The sequence below is a fragment of the Heptranchias perlo genome, chromosome 7 (genome assembly GCF_035084215.1).
Source record: "Heptranchias perlo isolate sHepPer1 chromosome 7, sHepPer1.hap1, whole genome shotgun sequence".
In the NCBI taxonomy this organism is placed as follows: domain Eukaryota; kingdom Metazoa; phylum Chordata; class Chondrichthyes; order Hexanchiformes; family Hexanchidae; genus Heptranchias; species Heptranchias perlo.
This window is the reverse complement of record NC_090331.1, coordinates 36,363,541-36,384,961: the sequence shown is the minus strand read 5'-3', so window position 1 is coordinate 36,384,961 and position 21,421 is coordinate 36,363,541. Positions and strand designations below refer to the sequence as shown.

General features: G+C 44.5%; 1 protein-coding gene across 1 annotated transcript in view; it reads right to left on the bottom strand.

Annotated features, from left to right (window-relative positions):
* Positions 1–17,897, bottom strand: part of lmln (leishmanolysin-like (metallopeptidase M8 family)) — a 57,989-nt gene extending 40,092 nt beyond the window's left edge. Inside the window, exons 1-4 of the mRNA XM_067987309.1 lie at positions 17,763–17,897; positions 5,184–5,281; positions 5,055–5,085; positions 549–631 (exon numbers count right to left, since the gene is read on the bottom strand). Coding sequence (XP_067843410.1) covers positions 549–631; positions 5,055–5,085; positions 5,184–5,281; positions 17,763–17,897 — 347 coding nt within the window. The remainder of the gene's footprint in view (positions 1–548; positions 632–5,054; positions 5,086–5,183; positions 5,282–17,762) is intronic.
* Positions 17,898–21,421: the final 3,524 nt, after the last annotated feature.

Genomic DNA, 21,421 nt, shown 5'->3' with positions numbered 1-21,421 from the left:
AGTATATGCTACTAGTATATAAAAAGAAAATATTTTGGTCTGTGAATTTTTTTTGTGCTCATAAAGGTGAGCACGTCAGTAATGAGGAATGGATCACTGTCTATTTTGGCTACCCAATATCAGCATCAAGCACTCTCAAGTTAGGTATAGCACAGTTAAATGAAGAATAAATCATCTTCTACTCTGCCCCAACAACATGCCTCAGCCCCATTTTTAGAAGAGCACCTCTACTAGACAGTTTTAATATGTTTCCATTTCCCAGAGCAGCTAACCTGTGCTTCTCTGAGTAAACGCCAATTTAGCACTGTGAGCCCATTTAGAGTAGGAACTTGACTAGAACTGCTCAAGCTCCTTTCACATAGGATCTTTACAGCCAACAGCAAGAGGAGGCTTTTCATCCTATTAGTGTGGGCTGGGTTTGAACACAGTTCCCAGAAGTGGAAGGTCAGTGTCTAGTCCACTGCATTACCCAATCCCCTTAAAAACTTTTTTTTTAAAATCAAAAACTTTATAGAAGGCTATATAGACAACATATATTCTCACCATACCTGCTTAGCAGAATTGGGCCAACTACTTTACGAACTTGGAATGTCTTTTGTAAATACTTAATTGCTTTTGGGAACAGTTTATTCTGATATGAAAAAGAAACAAATATAGATAAAATAAAAGTTGGGTCAACTGGAATGAAATCTAATCATAATTACATAACTGAAGTCCAATATAAGAAAGACATTATATCAAATAACGGTCCAATGGTTCTATTAAGGAAGGAGACATTCTTCAGAATTTTTTTTCTATATTTTAATTACTGCGGGTGAGGAAATACTTCCTTCCATAGTATTGTTTCTCTTCAACAGGAGTTAAAAAAACAAACCTTTTTTCTCTTACCCTTAATACAAAAGTAAAATACTAAATGCAAACACACTACGATAACTGGTGCAATTTGTGCAGTGCAAATTTGAGGTCAATTTTTTCTGTTTCCTGGCAGTATCTCAGCGATGTCCCAAATCTAATTTTTTCTGAAAAAAAGGCAATTTTTAAAAAAAGGCAATTCCAAACCCGCGACCTAGAAGGACAAGGGCAGCAGGCACATGGGAACAACACCACCTGCACGTTCCCCATCAAGTCACACACCATCCCGATTTGGAAATATATCGCCAATCCTTCATCGTCGCTGGGTCAAAATCCTGGAACTCCCTACCTAACAACACTGTGGGAGAACCTTCACCACACGGACTGCAGCATTCAAGAAGGCGGCTCACTACCACCTTCTCAAGGGCAATTAGGGATGGGCAATAAATGCTGGCCTTGCCAGTGATGCCCACATCCCATGAACGAATAAAAAAAGACTGATATCAGCTGAGCATCCTTATTACTTATAGAATCATAGAAAGGGTATGGCATGGAAGGAGGCCATTCAGCCCATCGAGTCCATTCTGGCTCTATGCAAGAGCAATCCAGCTAGTCCCACTCCCCCTCCCTATCCCTGTGGCCCTACAATTTTTTTCCTTTCAAATACTTATCCAGTTCCCTTTTGAAGGCCATGATTGAATCTACCTCCACCACTCTCTCTGGCAGTGCATTCCAGATCCTAACCACTCGCTGTGTAAAAAGGTTTTCCTCATGTCACCTTGGTTCGATGTCCTCTGGTTCTTGACCCTTCCGCCAATGGGAACAGTTTCTCTCCATCTACTCTGTCTAGGCCCTTCGTAATTTTGAATACCTCTATCAAATCTCCTCTCAACCTTCTCTGTTCCAAGGAGAACAACCCGAGCTTCTCCAGTCTATCCACGTAACTAAAGTCCCTCATCCCTGGAATCATTCTAGTAAATCTCTTCTACACCCTCTATAAGGCCTTCACATCTTTCCTAAAGTGTGGTGCCCAGAACTGGACACAATACTCCAATTGTGGCTGAACCTGTATTTTATAAAAGTTCAATATAACATCCTCGCTTTTCTACTTTATGCCTCTATTTATAAAACCCAGGATCCCATATGCATTGTTAACCGCTTTCTCAAACTGCCCTGCCACCTTCAACGATTTGTATAAACACACAGTTATCTTAAAAAAACATTGTTCCTTTTATGTCACTTATTAGTTTGGCTAAAACAACTGGAAAGTAGTCATACGGATGAAAAAAATTCAACCTGTAATATCAAGTAGTACATAGTTCAAAGGCCCATGTAGAGTTGGTGAATTATTTTAATGTAATGCATCACTCCCTGTTAACTTGCTTGGTAGAATCTTGGTGTAAGAGGTCACCACCAGCAAAAGGTTTCCTAACTTATAAACAGACATAAACAAACTGGGGAACAGTTAATTTAATCAGGAATGTGTTTAGGAAAGATTTTTTATACATGTCAAAATGATTACCAAATTGAATAATTTAATTAAATGAAATGCGTTAATTTAAAGATACAACATATCAAATTATATGTTTTTGTATGTCTTCTCTGACCCTGTTGCATTTACTCCTGCTCACCATATCCAAAGCTTTAGCAAGATCTCAATATTATGTACGATGCACAGAACAATATAAACTGTTTCTTAAAAAAAATATCATCATGCCCTGAAAGTTAGTGACAATGCTGTAAAGACCTGAGATTTGTTTGTGCACAGTTGCCTAAGTCCTATATGACAAAGCGGTAGCAACAGTGGTAAATCCTACAAAGTTCAAATCCTAACTTTAAGTAATATAATGTAAACAATTTCAAACCATATTATGGGCTTGGAAAGTGATCAGTTTGTTCGAGGATGGAACATGAGATGACTGCTTTCATCTGAAATTGTACTTACGGTTTTTGTATGTACATGTCAAAATAGGAATTTTTTAAATTATAAAATAAATTACTTAACAGGCCAAAAATCTAAACCATCTGACAGAACTACTGTTGGAACAGTTTATTTTCATCCCAGACATAATCCCCACAACCATTTCACAGAGGTTAGATCTGAAGAAACATCTTGTGGTAAAGGTGATTACCTCAATAATGTCATACAAATATTTATTAAAAAATGTTCATAAAACTAGCATTTATATAATGCTTTTTGACTCAGGCAAATGTCTCAGAACACAGTACAAGGGGGAAGACAATTGTAAACAATTTTACAACACCAAGTTATAGTCCAACAATTTTATTTTAAAATCCACAAGCTTTCGGAGGCTTCCTCCTTCCTCAGGTGAATTCACCTGAGGAAGGAGGAAGCCTCCGAAAGCTTGTGGATTTTAAAATAAAATTGTTGGACTATAACTTGGTGTTGTAAAATTGTTTACAATTGTCAACCCCAGTCCATCACCGGCATCTCCACATCAAGGGGGAAGAGGCAGACATTGAGTGGGAATTATAAGAATTTAGGGGAGAGGGTCGACAGAAAGACCAAAGGCCAGCTGAAGAGTTTTTAGATGGCTTTTAAAGGTAGGGAGAAAGGTAATAAGGCAAAATGGATTTGGAAGCTAATTCTAAAGGGCAGGGAAAGAACAGCTCCTGTTAGCAAAGCAGACCAAGCAGTATCCAGAGGCGGAAGAAGACAAGTTGGAAAACAAGTTAGATAGAACAGAAACTAAAATGATAGAGAAACTTCAGTAGAATGCTAAATCTTTCTAGCTATGTGGAGTTGATAAGTTTGCATCTCAAGCCATAGAAGTGACCCTAATGTGGTGGACCTCAAATTTTCTTCTTAATTTTTTTCCTAATTTTAATTTTTTTTTGTGTTCAAAGTGAGGGATGTTAGTGCTTGGAAGTAGAACTCTTTCCTTTTCAGGCACTTAGGGTTAGTATTAATACTCCAGGGTTAGGTAAACCACATTCAGGAACAGAATAAAGCTCTCTTTACACTGCCAACATGCCTCAGCTCCAACCTCAGGAGTACACCCTCTGCTGCCCCAATGTGACACTTTTTTTCCCATTTCCCACACCTGGAAGGCTTCAGGTCCAGCTGCCTTGCTAACTTTTTGCCTCCTGGATTCCTGTAGGTACTTCAGGCATGGGGGGCTCACTAGTATGCTCCCCTTCTGGCTTCCTGATGGCCTCACTAACCTCTGCTGGTTTATACCGCCTGTATTTCCGCAGGTGCTTCAGACTTAGAGTGACTTTACTATTTTGTTCTTCACCACGCATATTAATGATCCTTTGACCTTCAAGCCTCCAAAATACAGCTATGAATGATAATTTAATCACACTTTATACATGTTTTCTCCCCCTAAACTTTGTTTTTCCCTGCTTACCTACTCACAGAGGCCACTCAGCATCACATCTTTCACTCATAAACCTCAAGGTCCCAACATTGGACTTATACACAATTATGGTCAAAGAAAACATATACTTCTACTATATAGAAATATTTTCAACACAAGCATCAATTTCTCTAAGGCTGGCTTTTTGACAACAACCTTAACCTTGAACAATTCTCTAATGGCTAGGATTATTTTTATTTTAATAGGCTTGCTGTTGCTTTCTCCCACGTTTCTTTTGTTCTACAAATCCCTGTTGTCATCTTTCTTTATCTAGTTTACTAAACAGATTGATATGCTAGTCAGTGAACATATATCAAGACACACTTCACCCAGCACTCAAATTTACAATCTAATGAGCCTTGACGATAACGTAAAAACATCTCCTCCCCATCCCAATTAGAAATATACTCTCAAAAGTTGCACTCTTTCTTATTCTGCAGCCTTACTGAGGCATTGGCACTTTTAGTTACATCACACATTACTCAAAAACAGAAAATGTTGGAAACACTCAGCATCTGTGGAAGAGGACGGTAGTGATAACATAACCCCATTCTGACAAAGAATTATTGAGACCTGAAATTTTAACTTACCTTCGGAACATAAAGAAATGCAAGGTTATGTTCCTTCTTCACTTTCAAAGCTATATCTGAGCTCACAATACATTTCAGTGACTGTTAAATTTGAATAATGAGGCATTTTCAGATTTAATTTTGGTCCTTAACAACATAATGCCAAGTAATACATTCAGGGTACAACTTATAATTGTGAAATACACTTTTAATAGTTAAATATTGTAAAATGTGTAGATTTTATACATACCTTTACTAAATATTTTTTATCCAGGGGCAGACTGCAATATAAAATAAAAATGGGGCTATCAATGTTAAATTCAAACTCAGTGATATTATTTAGTAATTTGTCATCTTGGTAATATATTACAATACTTACTATTCAATGCTTAGATCATATACAATTTTTATTCTTAGATGCTGATCAATACTCCTTCTGGTAATTCGATTTGGCTCTAAATAAACTTGGTAAACCACCTAGAAAGAAAAAAAATGTTACTGTTAAAGAGGGGATCAATATACTTTAAAAGTAGGTCAAGATGGTACCATTAACAGTTGGACATATCTGTTCTGCACGCCAGCAGCTTCAAATATGAAAAATGTTCTATTTCTGGCTAAAAACGTGAGTTAATGTCCTTCAGTATCATCTATAAACGTAACAAAGTGATTGCTTTAACGAAAAAAAAACAGATCCAGCTTTTGATCCCAAGGATAAATAAAAGTGGTTACCTTTAAATATACATAATCCACCGGTGAATTTTTTACTGACAATTTCTCAATGTTAAATTACTGTGGCTAATATTGCAATCTAAAATACATAGAAAAAATTGGTAAAGGCCCACCAAGCACCAATTGGAGCACTAATTTGTCATCAATGCAGATACATTCAAAAACTCAGTTACTTTCCAAGCAGGATATGGATTTATTGCCATAGGCATTGCCCTCATATCAGACTCTGGGTCCCATGTCCTGGTGCCGGACTCACATTCGCTCCCCTTTTTCTCAAGTCGGTCTCTCCCTCAATGCACACTGTGCATCAATCTCTCCCATCCAGCCTGCGCTGATATGTCAGATTCTCCATCTCACTGGCTTTGTTCCCCAGTATTAGTATCTCTCAATGCACACTAATGTCACTCACTGACTCAGTGCATGCACTGTGCCCAAAGTGTGTATCAGACTTTCTGTTTCAGTGCACACTATGCCCGATGCCTGTCAGGCTATCCTTCTCAGAGTACATTCGGTGCTCAGTGCCTGTGTCAGCCCCTCTCTCAGTGCATGGCCCGTGCCTGTCAGACTTCCAGTGAGTGCCCTGTGCCAGACTCTCTCTCAGGGCAGGCTCTGTGCCCTGTGCCAGACTCTCTCTCAGGGCAGGCTCTGTGCCCTGTGCCAGACTCTCTCTCAGGGCAGGCTCTGTGCCCTGTGCCAGACTCTCTCTCAGGGCAGGCTCTGTGCCCTGTGCCAGACTCTCTCTCAGGGCAGGCTCTGTGCCCTGTGCCAGACTCTCTCTCAGGGCAGGCTCTGTGCCCTGTGCCAGACTCTCTCTCAGGGCAGGCTCTGTGCCCTGTGCCAGACTCTCTCTCAGGGCAGGCTCTGTGCCCTGTGCCAGACTCTCTCTCAGGGCAGGCTCTGTGCCCTGTGCCAGACTCTCTCTCAGGGCAGGCTCTGTGCCCTGTGCCAGACTCTCTCTCAGGGCAGGCTCTGTGCCCTGTGCCAGACTCTCTCTCAGGGCAGGCTCTGTGCCCTGTGCCAGACTCTCTCTCAGGGCAGGCTCTGTGCCCTGTGCCAGACTCTCTCTCAGGGCAGGCTCTGTGCCCTGTGCCAGACTCTCTCTCAGGGCAGGCTCTGTGCCCTGTGCCAGACTCTCTCTCAGGGCAGGCTCTGTGCCCTGTGCCAGACTCTCTCTCAGGGCAGGCTCTGTGCCCTGTGCCAGACTCTCTCTCAGGGCAGGCTCTGTGCCCTGTGCCAGACTCTCTCTCAGGGCAGGCTCTGTGCCCTGTGCCAGACTCTCTCTCAGGGCAGGCTCTGTGCCCTGTGCCAGACTCTCTCTCAGGGCAGGCTCTGTGCCCTGTGCCAGACTCTCTCTCAGGGCAGGCTCTGTGCCCTGTGCCAGACTCTCTCTCAGGGCAGGCTCTGTGCCCTGTGCCAGACTCTCTCTCAGGGCAGGCTCTGTGCCCTGTGCCAGACTCTCTCTCAGGGCAGGCTCTGTGCCCTGTGCCAGACTCTCTCTCAGGGCAGGCTCTGTGCCCTGTGCCAGACTCTCTCTCAGGGCAGGCTCTGTGCCCTGTGCCAGACTCTCTCTCAGGGCAGGCTCTGTGCCCTGTGCCAGACTCTCTCTCAGGGCAGGCTCTGTGCCCTGTGCCAGACTCTCTCTCAGGGCAGGCTCTGTGCTCGGTTTCAGATCCTCTCTCAGTGCTCTGTGCCACTGTCTTTTACTGAACGCCATGTCAGACTCTCTCTCAATGCACGTTCTGCGCTCTGTGCCTATGTCAGACTGTCTCTCAGTGAACGCACTGCACTCCATGCCTGTGTTAGACTCTTTCTCAGTGCATGCTCTGTATCAGACTCTCTCTCTGTGAACACTCTGTGCTCGGCGCCTGTTTCAGACTCTCTCTCAGTGCATGCTCTGTCTCAGTGAAACTAGAGTCTTAAATGTACATAAAGCCAATTACATCGTTTGAGGGGCAAGTTGGCTAAAGTAGATTGGGAAATTAGATTCAAAGGTATGACAGTAGATAAGCAGTGGCAGACATATAAAGAAATATTTCAAAATTGTCAATGAATATACACTTCATTGGGAAATGAAAACTCCATGGGAAAAGTGATCCATCCGTGGCTAACTAAATAGCAGTAAACCTGGGATTGGCAAAGTTATAGAAATTAAAGGATGACCAAAACATTGATAAAAAGGGAGAAAATAGAATGAGAGTAAACTAGCAAGAAATATAAAAACAGATTGTAAGAGCTTCTACAAGTATATAAAAAGGAAGAGAGTAGCAAAAGTAAACGTTGGTCCCTTAGAGGCTGAGACAGGAGTAATTATAATGAGGAATAAGGAAATGGCAGAGACGTTAAACAAATATTTTGTATCTGTCTTCATAGCAAATGACACAAAAAGCATACCAAAAATAGTGGTGAACTAAGGGGATAATGAGAATGAGGAACTTAAAGCAATTAATATCAGTAGAGAAAAAGTATTAGAGAAACTGATGGCACTAAAAACCGACAATTCCCCTGGACCTGATGGCCTACATTCTAGGATTGTAAAAAAGGTGTCTGCAGAGATAGTGGATGCATTGGTTGTGATCTTCCAAAATTCCCGAGATTCTATAACGGTTCCAGCGGATTGGAAGGTAGCAAATGTAACACCGATATTCAAGAAAGGAAGGAGAGACAAAAGATAAAGAATCACTGGATTGGGGGTAATATTCTGGCATGGCTGGAGGATTGGTTATCTAACAGGAAGCAGAGAGTTGGGATAAATGGTACATTCTCGGACTGGCAACCAGTAGCCAGTGGTGTTCCGCAGGGGTCGGTGCTGGGTCCCCAACTCTTTACAATCTATATTAACGATTTGGAGGAGGGGACCAAGTGTAATATATCAAAGTTTGCAGATGATACAAAGATGGGAGGGAAAGTAGAGAGTGAGGAGGACATAAAAAACCTACAAGGGGATATAGACAGGCTGGGTGAGTGGGTGGAGATTTGGCAGATGCAATACAATGTTGGAAAATGTGAGGTTATGCACTTTGGCAGGAAAAATCAGAGAGCAAGTTATTATCTCAATGGCGAGAAACTGGAAAGTACTGCAGTACAAAGGGATCTGGGGGTCCTAGTGCAAGAAAATCAAAAGGTTAGTATGCAGGTGCAGCAGGTGATCAAGAAGGCCAACGGAATGTTGGCTTTTATTGCTCGGGGGATAGAATATAAAAACAGGGAGGTATTGCTGCAGTTATATAAGGTATTAGTGAGACCGGACCTGGAATACTGCATACAGTTTTGGTGTCCATACTTAAGAAAAGACATACTTGCTCTCGAGGCAGTACAAAGAAGGTTCACTCGGTTAATCCCGGGGATGAGGGGGCGGACATATGAGGAGAGGTTGAGTAGATTGGGACTCTACTCGTTGGAGTTCAGAAGAATGAGAGGCGATCTTATTGAAACATATAAGATTGTGAAGGGGCTTGATCGGGTGGATGCGGTAAGAATGTTCCCAAGGATGGGTGAAACTAGAACGAGGGGCCATAATCTTAGAATAAGGGGCTGCTCTTTCAAAACTGAGATGAGGAGAAACTTCTTCACTCAGAGGGTGGTAGGTCTGTGGAATTTGCTGCCTCAGGAAGCTGTGGAAGCTACATCATTAAATAAATTTAAAACAGAAATAGACAGTTTCCTCGAAGTAAAGGGAATTAGGGGTTACGGGGAGCGGGCAGGAAATTGGACATGATTTTAGATTTGAGGTTAGGACCAGATCAGCCATGATCTTATTGAATGGCGGAGCAGGCTCGAGGGGCCGATTGGCCTACTCCTGCTCCAATTTCTTATGTTCTTATGTTCTTAAAATAGGGAACTACAGGCCAATTAGCCTGACATCAGTCGTCGGGAAAATGCTGGAATCCATTATTAAGTAAATGGTAACTGGGCACTTAGAAAATCATAATATGATTAGGCAGAGTCAACATGGTTTTATGAAAGGGAAATCGTGTTTAACAAATTTATTAGAGTTCTTTGAGGATGTAACTAGGAGGGTAGATAAGGAGATCCAGTGGATGTAGTATATTAGGATTTCCAAAAGGCATTCGATAAGGTGCCACATAAAAGGTTGTTTTGCAAGATAAGGGCTCATGGGGCTGGGGGGTAATATATTAGCATAGAGGATTGGTTAACAGACAGAAAACAGAGAGCAGGGATAAATGGGTCATTTTCAGGTTGGCAGACTGTGACTGGTGGGGTGCCGCAAGGATTAGTGCTTGGGCCTCAGCGATTTACAATCTATATTAATGACTTAGATGGAAGGACTGAGTGTAATGTATTCAAGTTTGCTGACGATACAAAGGTAGGTGGGAAATATCGACAGGTTAAGCGAGTGGGCAAGAAGGTGGCTGATGGAGTATAATGTGGGGAAACGTGAGGTTATTCAGTTGGGTATGAAGAATAGAAACGCAGAATATTTTTTAAATGGTGAGGTACGGTAGCATAGTGGTTATGTTACTGGCTAGTAATCCAGAGGCCTGGACTAAAATCCAGAGTCATGAGTTCAAATCCCGCAGCTGGCGAATTTAAATTCAATTAATTAATTAAATTCAATTAATTAAATAAAAATCTGGAATTAAAATACTAGTATCAGTAATGATGGTCATGAAACTACTGGACTGTCGTAAAAACCCATCTGGTTCACTAATGTCCTTTAGGGAAGGAAACCTGCCGCCCTTACCTGGTCTGGCCTAAATGTGACTCCGGACCCACAGCAATGTGGTTGATTCTTAATTGCCCTCTGAAATGGCCTAGCAAGCCACTCAGTTGTAAAATCTCGCTACGAAAAGTCATAATAAGAATAAAACCGGATGGACCACCCGGCATCGGACCACTAGGCACCGGACACGACAACGGCAAAACACCAAGCCCAGTCGACCCTGCAAGGTCCTCCTCACTAACATCTGGGGACTTGTGCCAAAATTGGGAGAGCTGTCCCACAGACTAGTCAAGCAACAGCCTGACATAGCCATACTTACAGAATCATATCTTTCAGCCAACGTCCCAGACTCTTCCATCACCATCCCTGGGTATGTCCTGTCCCACCGGCAGGACAGACCAACCAGAGGTGGCGGTACAGTGATATACAGTCAGGAGGGAGTGGCCCTGGGAGTCCTCAACATTGACTCTGGACCCCATGAAATCTCATGGCATCAGGTCAAACATGGGCAAGGAAACCTCCTGCTGATTACCAACTACCGTCCTCCCTCAGCTGATGAATCAGTCCTCCTCCATGTTGAACACCACTTGGAGGAAGCACTGAGGGTAGCAAGGGCACAGAATGTACTCTGGGTGGGGGACTTCAATGTCCATCACCAAGAGTGGCTCGGTAGCACCACTACTGACTGAGCTGGCCGAGTCCTGAAGGACATAGCTGCTGGACTGGGCCTGCGGCAGGTGGTGAGCGAACCAACACGAGGGAAAAACTTACTTGACCTCGTCCTCACCAATCTACCTGTCGCAAATGCATCTGTCCATGACAGCATTGGTAGGAGTGACCACCGCACAGTCCTCGTGGAGATGAAGTGCCGTCTTCGCACTGAGGACACCATCCAACGTGTTGTGTGGCACTACCACCGTGCTAAATGGGATAGATTCAGAACAGATCTAGCAGCTCAAAACTGGGCATCCATGAGGCGCTGTGGGCCATCAGCAGCAGCAGAATTGTATTCCAGCACAATCTGTAACCTCATGGCCCGGCATATTCCTCACTCTACCATTACCAACAAGCCAGGGGATCAACCCTGGTTCAATGAGGAGTGTAGAAGAGCATGCCAGGAGCAGCACCAGGCGTACCTAAAAATGAGGTGCCAACCTGGTGAAGCTACAACTCAGGACTACACGCATGCTAAACAGCGGAAGCAACACGCTATAGACAGAGCTAAGCGATTCCACAACCAACGGATCAGATCAAAGCTCTGCAGTCCTGCCACATCCAGTCGTGAATGGTGGTGGACAATTAAACAACTAACGGGAGGAGGAGGCTCTGCAAACATCCCCATTCTCAATGATGGCGGAGTCCAGCACGTGAGTGCAAAAGACAAGGCTGAAGCGTTTGCAACCATCTTCAGCCAGACGTGCCGAGTGGATGATCCATCTCAGCCTCGTCCCGATATCCCCACCATCACGGAAGCCAGTCTTCGGCCAATTCGATTCACTCCACATGATATCAAGAAACGGCTGAGTGCACTGGATACAGCAAAGGCTATGGGCCCCGACAACATCCCAGCTGTAGTGCCGAAGACTTGTGCTCCAGAACTAGCTGCGCCTCTCGCCAAGCTGTTCCAGTACAGCTACAACACTGGCATCTACCCGACAATGTGGAAAATTGCCCAGGTATGTCCTGTCCACAAAAAGCAGGACAAATCCAATCTGGCCAATTACCGCCCCATCAGTCTACTCTCAATCATCAGCAAAGTGATGGAAGGTGTCGTCGACAGTGCTATCAAGCGGCACTTACTCACCAATAACCTGCTCACCGATGCTCAGTTCAGGTTCCGCCAGGACCACTCGGCTCCAGACCTCATTACAGCCTTGGTCCAAACATGGACAAAAGAGCTGAATTCCAGAGGTGAGGTGAGAGTGACTGCCCTTGACATCAAGGCAGTATTTGACCGAGTGTGGCACCAAGGAGCCCTAGTAAAATTGAAGTCAATGGGAATCAGGGGGAAAACTCTCCAGTGGCTGGAGTCATACCTAGCACAAAGGAAGATGATAGTGGTTGTTGGAGGCCAATCATCTCAGCCCCAGGGCATTGCTGCAGGAGTTCCTCAGGGCAGTGTCCTCGGCCCAACCATCTTCAGCTGCTTCATCAATGACCTTCCCTCCATCATAAGGTCAGAAATGGGGATGTTCGCTGATGATTGCACAGTGTTCAGTTCCATTCGCAACCCCTCAGATAATGAAGCAGTCCGAGCCTGCATGCAGCAAGACCTGGACAACATCCAGGCTTGGGCTGATAAGTGGCAAGTAACATTCGCGCCAGATAAGTGCCAGGCAATGACCATCTCCAACAAGAGAGAGTCTAACCACCTCCCCTTGACATTCAACGGCATTACCATCGCCGAATCCCCCACCATCAACATCCTGGGGGTCACCATTGACCAGAAATTTAACTGGACCAGCCATATAAATACTGTGGCTACGAGAGCAGGTCAGAGGCTGGGTATTCTGCGGCGAGTGACTCACCTCCTGACTCCCCAAAGCCTTTCCACCATCTACAAGGCACAAGTCAGGAGTGTGATGGAATACTCTCCACTTGCCTGGATGAGTGCAGCTCCAACAACACTCAAGAAGCTCGACACCATCCAAGATAAAGCAGCCCGCTTGATTGGCACCCCATCCACCACCCTAAACATTCACTCTCTTCACCACCGGCGCACTGTGACTGCAGTGTGCACCATCCACAGGATGCACTACAGCAACTCGCCAAGACTTCTTCGACAGCACCTCCCAAACCCGCGACCTCTACCACCTAGAAGGACAAGAGCAGCAGGCGCATGGGAACACCACCACCTGCACGTTCCCCTCCAAGTCACACACCATCCCGACTTGGAAATATATCGCCGTTCCTTCATTGTCGCTGGGTCAAAATCCTGGAACTCCCTTCCTAACAGCACTGTGGGAGAACCGTCACTACACGGACTGCAGCGGTTCAAGAAGGCGGCTCACCACCACCTTCTCGAGGGCAATTAGGGATGGGCAATAAATGCCGGCCTTGCCAGCGACGCCCACATCCCGTGAACGAATAAAAAAAAAATTATTAAACGTTGGTGTTCAGAGAGATCTGGGTGTACTTGTACAAGAAACACAGAAAGTTAGCATGCAGATACAGCAAGCAATTAAGAATCACGATGGGCCGAAGGGCCTCTATCCGTGCTGTATAACTCTAAGAAGGCAAATGGCATGTTGGCCTTTATTGCAAAGGGGTTGGAGTACAAGAATAAGGAAGTCTTGCAACAATTGTACAGGGCTTTGGTGAGGCCACACCTGGAGTACTGTGCACAATTTTGGTCTCCTTATCTGAGGAGGGATATACTTGCCTTCGGGGCGTTCCAACGAAGGTTTCTGGGTTGATTCCTGGGAAGAGAGGGTTGTCATATGATGAGAGATTGAGTGAAATGGACCTATATTCTCTGGAGTTTAGAAGAATGAGAGGTGATCTGATTGAAGCATGTAAGATTCTGAGGGGCTTGACAGGGTAGATGCTGAGCAGTTGTTTCCCCTGGCTGGAGAGTCTCGAACTATGGGGCACAGTCTCAGGATAAGGGGTCGGCCATTTAAGACTGAGATGAGGAGGAATTTCTTCACTCAGAGGGTTGTGAATTTTGGAGTTCTCTAACCCAGAGGGCTGTAGATGCTGAGTCGTTGAGTATATTCAAGGCTGAGATAGATAGATTTTTGGACTCTAGAGGAATCGAGAGATATGGGGATCGGGCGGGAAAGTGGAGTTGAGGTCGAAGGTCAGCCATGATCTTACTGAATGGCGCAGCAGGCTCCAGAGGCCGCATGGCCTGTTCCTGCTCCCATTTCTTATGTTTCTTATTGGCGCACGCCCAGTGCCCGTGTCAGACACTCTCTCTCGGCGCACGCCCAGTGCCCGTGTCAGACTCTCTCTCTCGGCGCACGCCCAGCGCCCGTGTCAGACTCTCTCTCTCGGCGCATGCCCAGCGCCCGTGTCAGATTCTCTCTCTCGGCGCACGCCCAGTGTCTCAACAGAAAATTTACGGGACAGAAGGAGGCCGTTCAGCCCATTGTGTCCGCGCTGGCCGAAAATGAGCCACCCAGCCTAATCCCACTGTCCAGCATAGAAAGGAAGATGTTATTCGGCCCATCATGTCTATGCCAGTCAAAAAAGAGCTACCCAGCCTAATCCCATTTTCCAACACTTCGTCCATAGCCTTGTAGGTCACAGCACTTCAGGTGCACATCCAGGTACTTTTTAAATGAGTTGAGGGTTTCTGCCTCTACCACATTTTCAGGCAGCGAGTTCCAGACCCCTACCACCCTCTGGGTGAAAATTTTTTTTCCTCAGCTCCCCTCTAATCCTTCTACCAATCACTTTAAATCTATGCCCTCTGGTTATTGACACCTCTGCTAAGGGAAATAGGTCCTTCCTATCCACTCTATCTAGGCCCCTCATAATTTTGTATTCCTCAATTAAATCACCCCTCAGCCTCCTCTGTTCCAAAGAGAACAACCTCAGCCTATCCAATCTTTCCTTATAGCTAAAATTCTCCGGTCCTGGCAACATCCTCGTAAATCTTCTCTGTACCCTCCCCAGTGCAATTACATCCTTCTTGTAATGTGGTGACCAGAACTGTACACAGTACTCAAGATGTGGCCTAGCCAGTGTTTTATACAGTTCTAGCATAACCTCCCTGCTCTTATAGTCTATGCCTCGGCTAATAAAGGAAAGTATTCCATATGCCTTGTTAACCACCTTATCTACCTGTCCTGCTACCTTTAGCGATCTGCGGACATGCACTCCAAGGTCCCTCTCTTCCTCTACACCTTTCAGTATCCTCCCATTTATTGTGTATTCCCTTGCCTTGTTTGCCTTCCCCAAATGCATTACTTCACACTTCTCCGGATTGAATTCCATTTTCTGCCCACCTGATCAGTCCATTGACATCTCCCTGCAGTCTACAACTTTCCCCCTCATTATCAACCACACAGCCAATTTTTGTAGCATCTGCAAACTTCTTAATCATGCCCCCTACATTTAAGTCCAAATCATTAATATATATTGTAAACAATTTTACAACACCAAGTTATAGTCCAGCAATTTTATTTTAAATTCACAAGCTTTCGGAGGCTTCCTCCTTCGTCAGGTGAACGATGTGAAAAAATATTGGCAAGTAATAAGTCACCTGACGAAGGAGGAAGCCTCCGAAAGCTTGTGAATTTAAAATAAAATTGCTGGACTATAACTTGGTGTTGTAAAATTGTTTACAATTGTCAACCCCAGTCCATCACCGGCATCTCCACATCATTAATATATATCACAATAAGCAAGGGACCTAGTACTGAGCCCTGCGGAACCACACTGGAAACAGCCTTCCAGTCACAAAAACACCCGTCGACCATTACCCTTTGCTTCCTGCCACTGAGCCAATTTTGGATCCAACTTGCCACTCTCCCTTGGATCCCGTGGGCTTTTACTTTTTGACCAGTCTGCCATGTGGGACCTTGTCAAAAGCCTTGCTAAAAATCAAGATACATCAAATGCATACCCTCATTGACCCTCCTTGTTACCTGCTCAAAAAATGTAATCAAGTTAGTCAGACACGACCTTTCTTTAACAAATCCATGCTGACTGTCCTTGATTACTCCGTGCCTTTCTAAGTGATGGTTTATCCTGTCCCTCAGAATTGATTCCAATGATTTGCCCACCACAGAGTTTAGACTGACTGGCCTCTAATTACTCGGTCTAGCCCTCACTCCCTTTTTAAACAACGGTACAACATTAGCAGTCCTCCAATCCTTCGGCACCACGACTGTATCCCGTGAGGATTGGAAAACAATGGTCAGATCCTCTGCTATTTCCTCCCTTGCTTCTCTTAACAGTCTGGGATACATTTCATCCGACCCTGGTGATTTATCTACTTTCAAAGATGCTAATCCCCCTCATACTTCCTCTCTCACTATGTTAATCCCATCCAATATTTCATACGCCTCCTCCTTAACTACATTCTGCGATATTCTGTATCGTCCCTCTCTTTTGTGAAGACAGACGCAAAGTATTCATTAAGAGCCATACCAACATTTCCTGCCTTCACTCTTAGGTTACCTTAATAGGCCCTACTCTTTCCTTAGTTGTCCTCTTGCTCTTTATGTATTTATAAATCATCTTTGGGTTTTCCCTGATTTTACTTGCCAATATTTTTTCATGCCCTCTCTTTGCTTTCCTAATTTCCTTTTTAATTTCACCCCTGCACTTTTTATACTCCTCTAGGCTTTTTGTAGTATTGAGTTCTTGGTGTCTGACATAAGCTTTCCTTTTCTGCCTCATCTTACCCTGTATGCTCCTTCACATCCAGGGGGCTCTAGATTTGGTAGTCCCACCCTTTTTCTTTGTGGGAACATGTTTACTCTGCACCCCTTGAATGCCTTCCACTGCTCTGACATTGATTTACCTTCAAGTAGCTGTTTCCAGTCCACTTTTGCTAAATTACTTCTTAGTTTAGTAAAATTGGCCTTTCCCCAATTGAGAACTTTAACTCCTGTTCTATCTTTGTCCTTTTCCATAACTATGCTAAAACTAACTGAATTATGATCACTACCAGCAAAATGCTCTCTCACTGATACTCCTTCCACCTGCCCAGCCTCATTTCCTAAAACTAAATCCAGAACTGCCCCCTCTCTTGTTGGGCTTGCCACGTACTGCCTAAAAAAAAGTTCTCCTGAATGCAATTTAAGAATGTTGCCCCTTCACACTGTTTTGTGTCCCAGTTAATATTAGGGTAGTTGAATTACCCTGTTACTGTCCTACTGTTTTTGCACTTCTCAGAAATTTGCCTACATATTTGCTCTTCCATCTCCCTTTGACTGTTTGGGGGTCTACACTACACTCTCAGTAGTGTGACGGCCCCTTTTTTGTTCCTTAGCTCAACCCATATGGCCTCATTTGATGATCCTTCTAACATATCATCCCTCCTCACTGCTGTAATTGATTCTTTAACCAAAATTTCCACCCCCCCTCCTTTTTTATCCCTTTCTCAGGGAGGCAACATACCAACCTGGACTCACGTCTACAGCCACAGAAACGCCTGTCTGCTCCCCTAACTATAGAGTCCCCTATCACTATTGCGCTGCCTGTGTCAGGCTGTCTCTCTGCTCGCTGCCTGTGTCAGGCTGTCTCTCTGCTCGCTGCCTGTGTCAGGCTGTCTCTCTGCTCGCTGCCTGTGTCAGGCTGTCTCTCTGCTCGCTGCCTGTGTCAGGCTGTCTCTCTGCTCGCTGCCTGTGTCAGGCTGTCTCTCTGCTCGCTGCCTGTGTCAGGCTGTCTCTCTGCTCGCTGCCTGTGTCAGGCTGTCTCTCTGCTCGCTGCCTGTGTCAGACAATCTCGTGCCCGGAATCCCTTCCGTCCACTCGCGGCATCTCGCGAACCTTTAACTGACATACGTTCGGTGAGCGTTGGCTCCACAGTACCAGCTCCGCACGAACAGCCGTTCAGAAACCGGTTTATTCTCCAGCAATTACTACTCACCTCTCTCAAGTCCGGGATGCGGTGTTTACATATGTAACAGGTACTGGTTTCAATCACGCTGCAAAGAATCCCCGTTACAATATAAAATGCCCAGGTCCTTATTCGACGACATACGTTAAGCTCCGTCGCCATCATTACATGCTCACTTGTCACTCACTACTGCAATGACGTCACTCCGTCGCCACGACGCAGGCGCAGTCAAGCCCCCGCATCCTGAGCGAGTGTAATCAGAGCTGCGGAGGGGAGCGAGAAATGGGAAGTGCGCGAAAGAACCCTTTGGAATTCACCAATATTGTATTTGGAAAAGAATGAGCAATGAAGGGATCCACCCGGTAATGAGTTGCTGAATGCGTCATAGTGGTGTCAGGCTTCAAAACTCGCAATATAAATCCAGAGTGGTAAAACCGTTTTAGCTGTATGATCCCGAAACACCGACCGATCCCACATTGCAGCGTTCAGCTGTCTCTGAAATAATTCGCGAGGGATTTACTTCTATTAGTCTATCGGATTATTCCAATGGTCTCCTGGCTGGCCTCCCATCTTCCACCCTCCATAAACTTGAACTCATCCAAAACTCTGCTGTCCCTATCCTAACTCGCACCAAGTCCCTCCCGTTCTCCCATCACCCCTGTGCTCGCTGACCTATATTAGCTCCCGGTCCTGGAACGCCTCGATTTTAAAATTCTCATCCTTGTTTTCAGATCTCTCCGTGGCCTCGCCCCTCGCTATCTCTGTAACCTCCTCCAGCTCTACAACCCTCAGAGATCTCTGCGCTCCTCAAATTCTTGCCTCTTGCACATCCTCGATTTTAATCGCTCCATCGTTGGCGGCTGTGCCTTCAGCTGCCTAGGCCTTAAGCTCTGGAATTCCCTCCCTAAACCACTCTGCCTCTCTACCTCTCTCTGCTCCTTTAAGATGCTCCTTAAAACCTACCTCTTTTTCCAAGCTTTTGCTCATCTGTCCTAATACCTCCTTATGTGGCTCGGTATGAAATTTTGTTTGCTAATGCTCCTGGGAAGTGGCTTGGGATGTTTTACTACGTTAAAGGTGCTATATAAATGCAAGTTGTTGTTGTTGTCTACTTGAAAGTCAACTCTGGGAAAGGTGCCACAAAGCTGGTCATTAAAGAACTGGCAAGTGTTTCCTATGGAGTGTGACAATTGTAGAGTTATGGGTTTACAAGGTTATTATTAACACATTGTGAGTAAGGACACAGGCAAGATGGGCCAAATAAATTTCTTCTGTCCTAAAAATTAAAGGATTCTGCATGTTCAGAGGCCACAGAAATTAAAGGGGCCGGGTACTACAACTTGATTTTTGTATAGTTAGTGCCAGACAACCATGTTTGCGACATGGAGTTGCATGCTGCTCCTTGTTGACATACTCTGCACAGATAGGAGCAGGTTTCATTCATTTGCAGATGACGCCCATCTCTACCTCTCCACCACTTCCGTGCTGTCATACTGCCAGGCAGACATAAAGTCATGGATGAGCCAAAGTTTCCTCCAACTTAACATCGAGAAGACTAGAGCCATTGATTGCAGCCTCTGTCTCCTTGCTACTGATTCAATACCCTTCCCTGGCCATTCAATCAGACTGAACCCATGTGTGCAAAGCCTTTGTGTTCTGTTCGCCGCTGAGCTTCAAACTCCACACTATTGCCAAGATCACCTATTTCCACCTGTATAACATTACCTGTCCCTCAGCCGTTTTACTGCTGAAATAAGTGACCCAAGATTTTGACACCCCTAACATCAATGCTTTCCTCTCTGGCCTCCCGTTCTTTATCCTCCAGAAACACCAACTCATCCATTGTCCATATTCTCTCTTTTACTATGTCATACTCACCTATCACTCCAATCCTTGCAGACCTCCACTGCCTCCTAACACCAACATGTTAAGTTTAAATTCTACATCCTCGTCTTTAAATCCCTCTACGGCCTTTTCCCTACTCTATATCTGTAAGATGCTCCAGCGTTATTTATTCCCCATTCTCCTGTCCTCTGACAGTGGTCTTTTGTGCATCGAGGCACTTGTTGCTGCCTCCATACAAGCGGCAATCCCAGCTGCCTATCCTACTCTCTCACTGACCTTCCCATTCAGTGTGCCAGCTGAGGGCTAATCTCAACAACCTCTTTCCGTCTCACTCATCCCTCCCACCGCTGACCCCGTGGACTCTGCCAGCGGGTCAACAATCACCACACCTCTCCGTATCTCCCTCCAGAATGTCCATTCGCTTTTGAACAAGGCCCTTGCCATCCGTGATCTTATTATGGATGATTACATCAACATCATGGCCTTGATGGAAACTTGGCTCACAGGTGATGACACATTCCCCCTTACTGAAGCCTCCCCACTGAGCTATACTTTCCACCACCTGCCCTGCCCAAACTGCCATGCTCTCGGTGTGGCCTTTATCACCAACATTAATCTATTCCAATTCTACATGAAGAAAATTACAATGCTCGGATGAGTGCTGCTATATTTTCTGAGTGGTTGAATAGGATCAATGATCAGGGTGAATCCAGACATAGAGAAATTCCATTCATTCTGGGTATCTGCACAGCATATCCATGTGATCTTGACGAAAGTCAATCCAACTTTTATGTCTTCAAATACAGTGTTGATATAGCTGATGTATCAAAGTCTAACTAAAACTTGATGTGGAGATGCCGGTGATGGACTGGGGTGGACAAATGTAAGGAATCTTACAACACCAGGTTATAGTCCAACAAATTTATTTTAAAATCACAAGCTTTCGGAGATTATCTCCTTCGTCAGACGGATTTTAAAATAAATTTGTTGGACTATAACCTGGTGTTGTAAGATTCCTTACATTTAACTAAAACTTGAACAAGCACTACAGGATTAGAATGTTGAATTCTATTTGATGTGCCATTGATGATGGAAGTGGGTGGACAGGATCACAAACAAATTTATCTCCTTGATGCAATTCACATATCCATTGCTGCGATGGGGTGTGGTGAAACCTGCACAAATAAAGAACTGTTTTTCCAAAGCTGCTTTGTAACCAAATCTGAAAAAAGGAAGTGCTAGAATAGTGGAAATGGTAAAAATAATGAGGAAGAAAATGATGAGCATGAAGATTGTGAGCCACCACCAACAACACTTGGGAGAACTGTCTTGAAGAAATTTGTTAATTTGTGGAAACAAAAGATATTGGGGATCATTCAACCTTCTATACATTGAACAATTACATCTACCAATTGTCTGTTAAAATTGAAGGTAGATCAAGATAACATACTTCATTGGTGTGATTAGAGGTAATATGGATACATAAAAAGCTTTATCACGTTTAACAGTACAATGCAGTGCTTACCTGTTTTAAAATGTTGAAATTGTTTTAAAATATTTAAGCTGTTTTACAAAGTTAAGTATTGACCCTAAATTAAAATGTATTGTGGGACTGGCGTCACATGTAAGCCAGACCAGATAGGGGTGGCGGATTCACTTACCTGAAGGACATTAGTGAATCACTCGGGTTTTTACAACAATTTGGCAGCTATCATAATCATTTTCTGATGCTAGTCCGCAAATTTGGTGTTTGAACTCACAACCTCTGGGTGTTAGTCCAGTAAAATAACCCATGGTATATTTGGCTGCATGAGCTCAGTGAGTAAATCAGTCTGAAGCCAGTA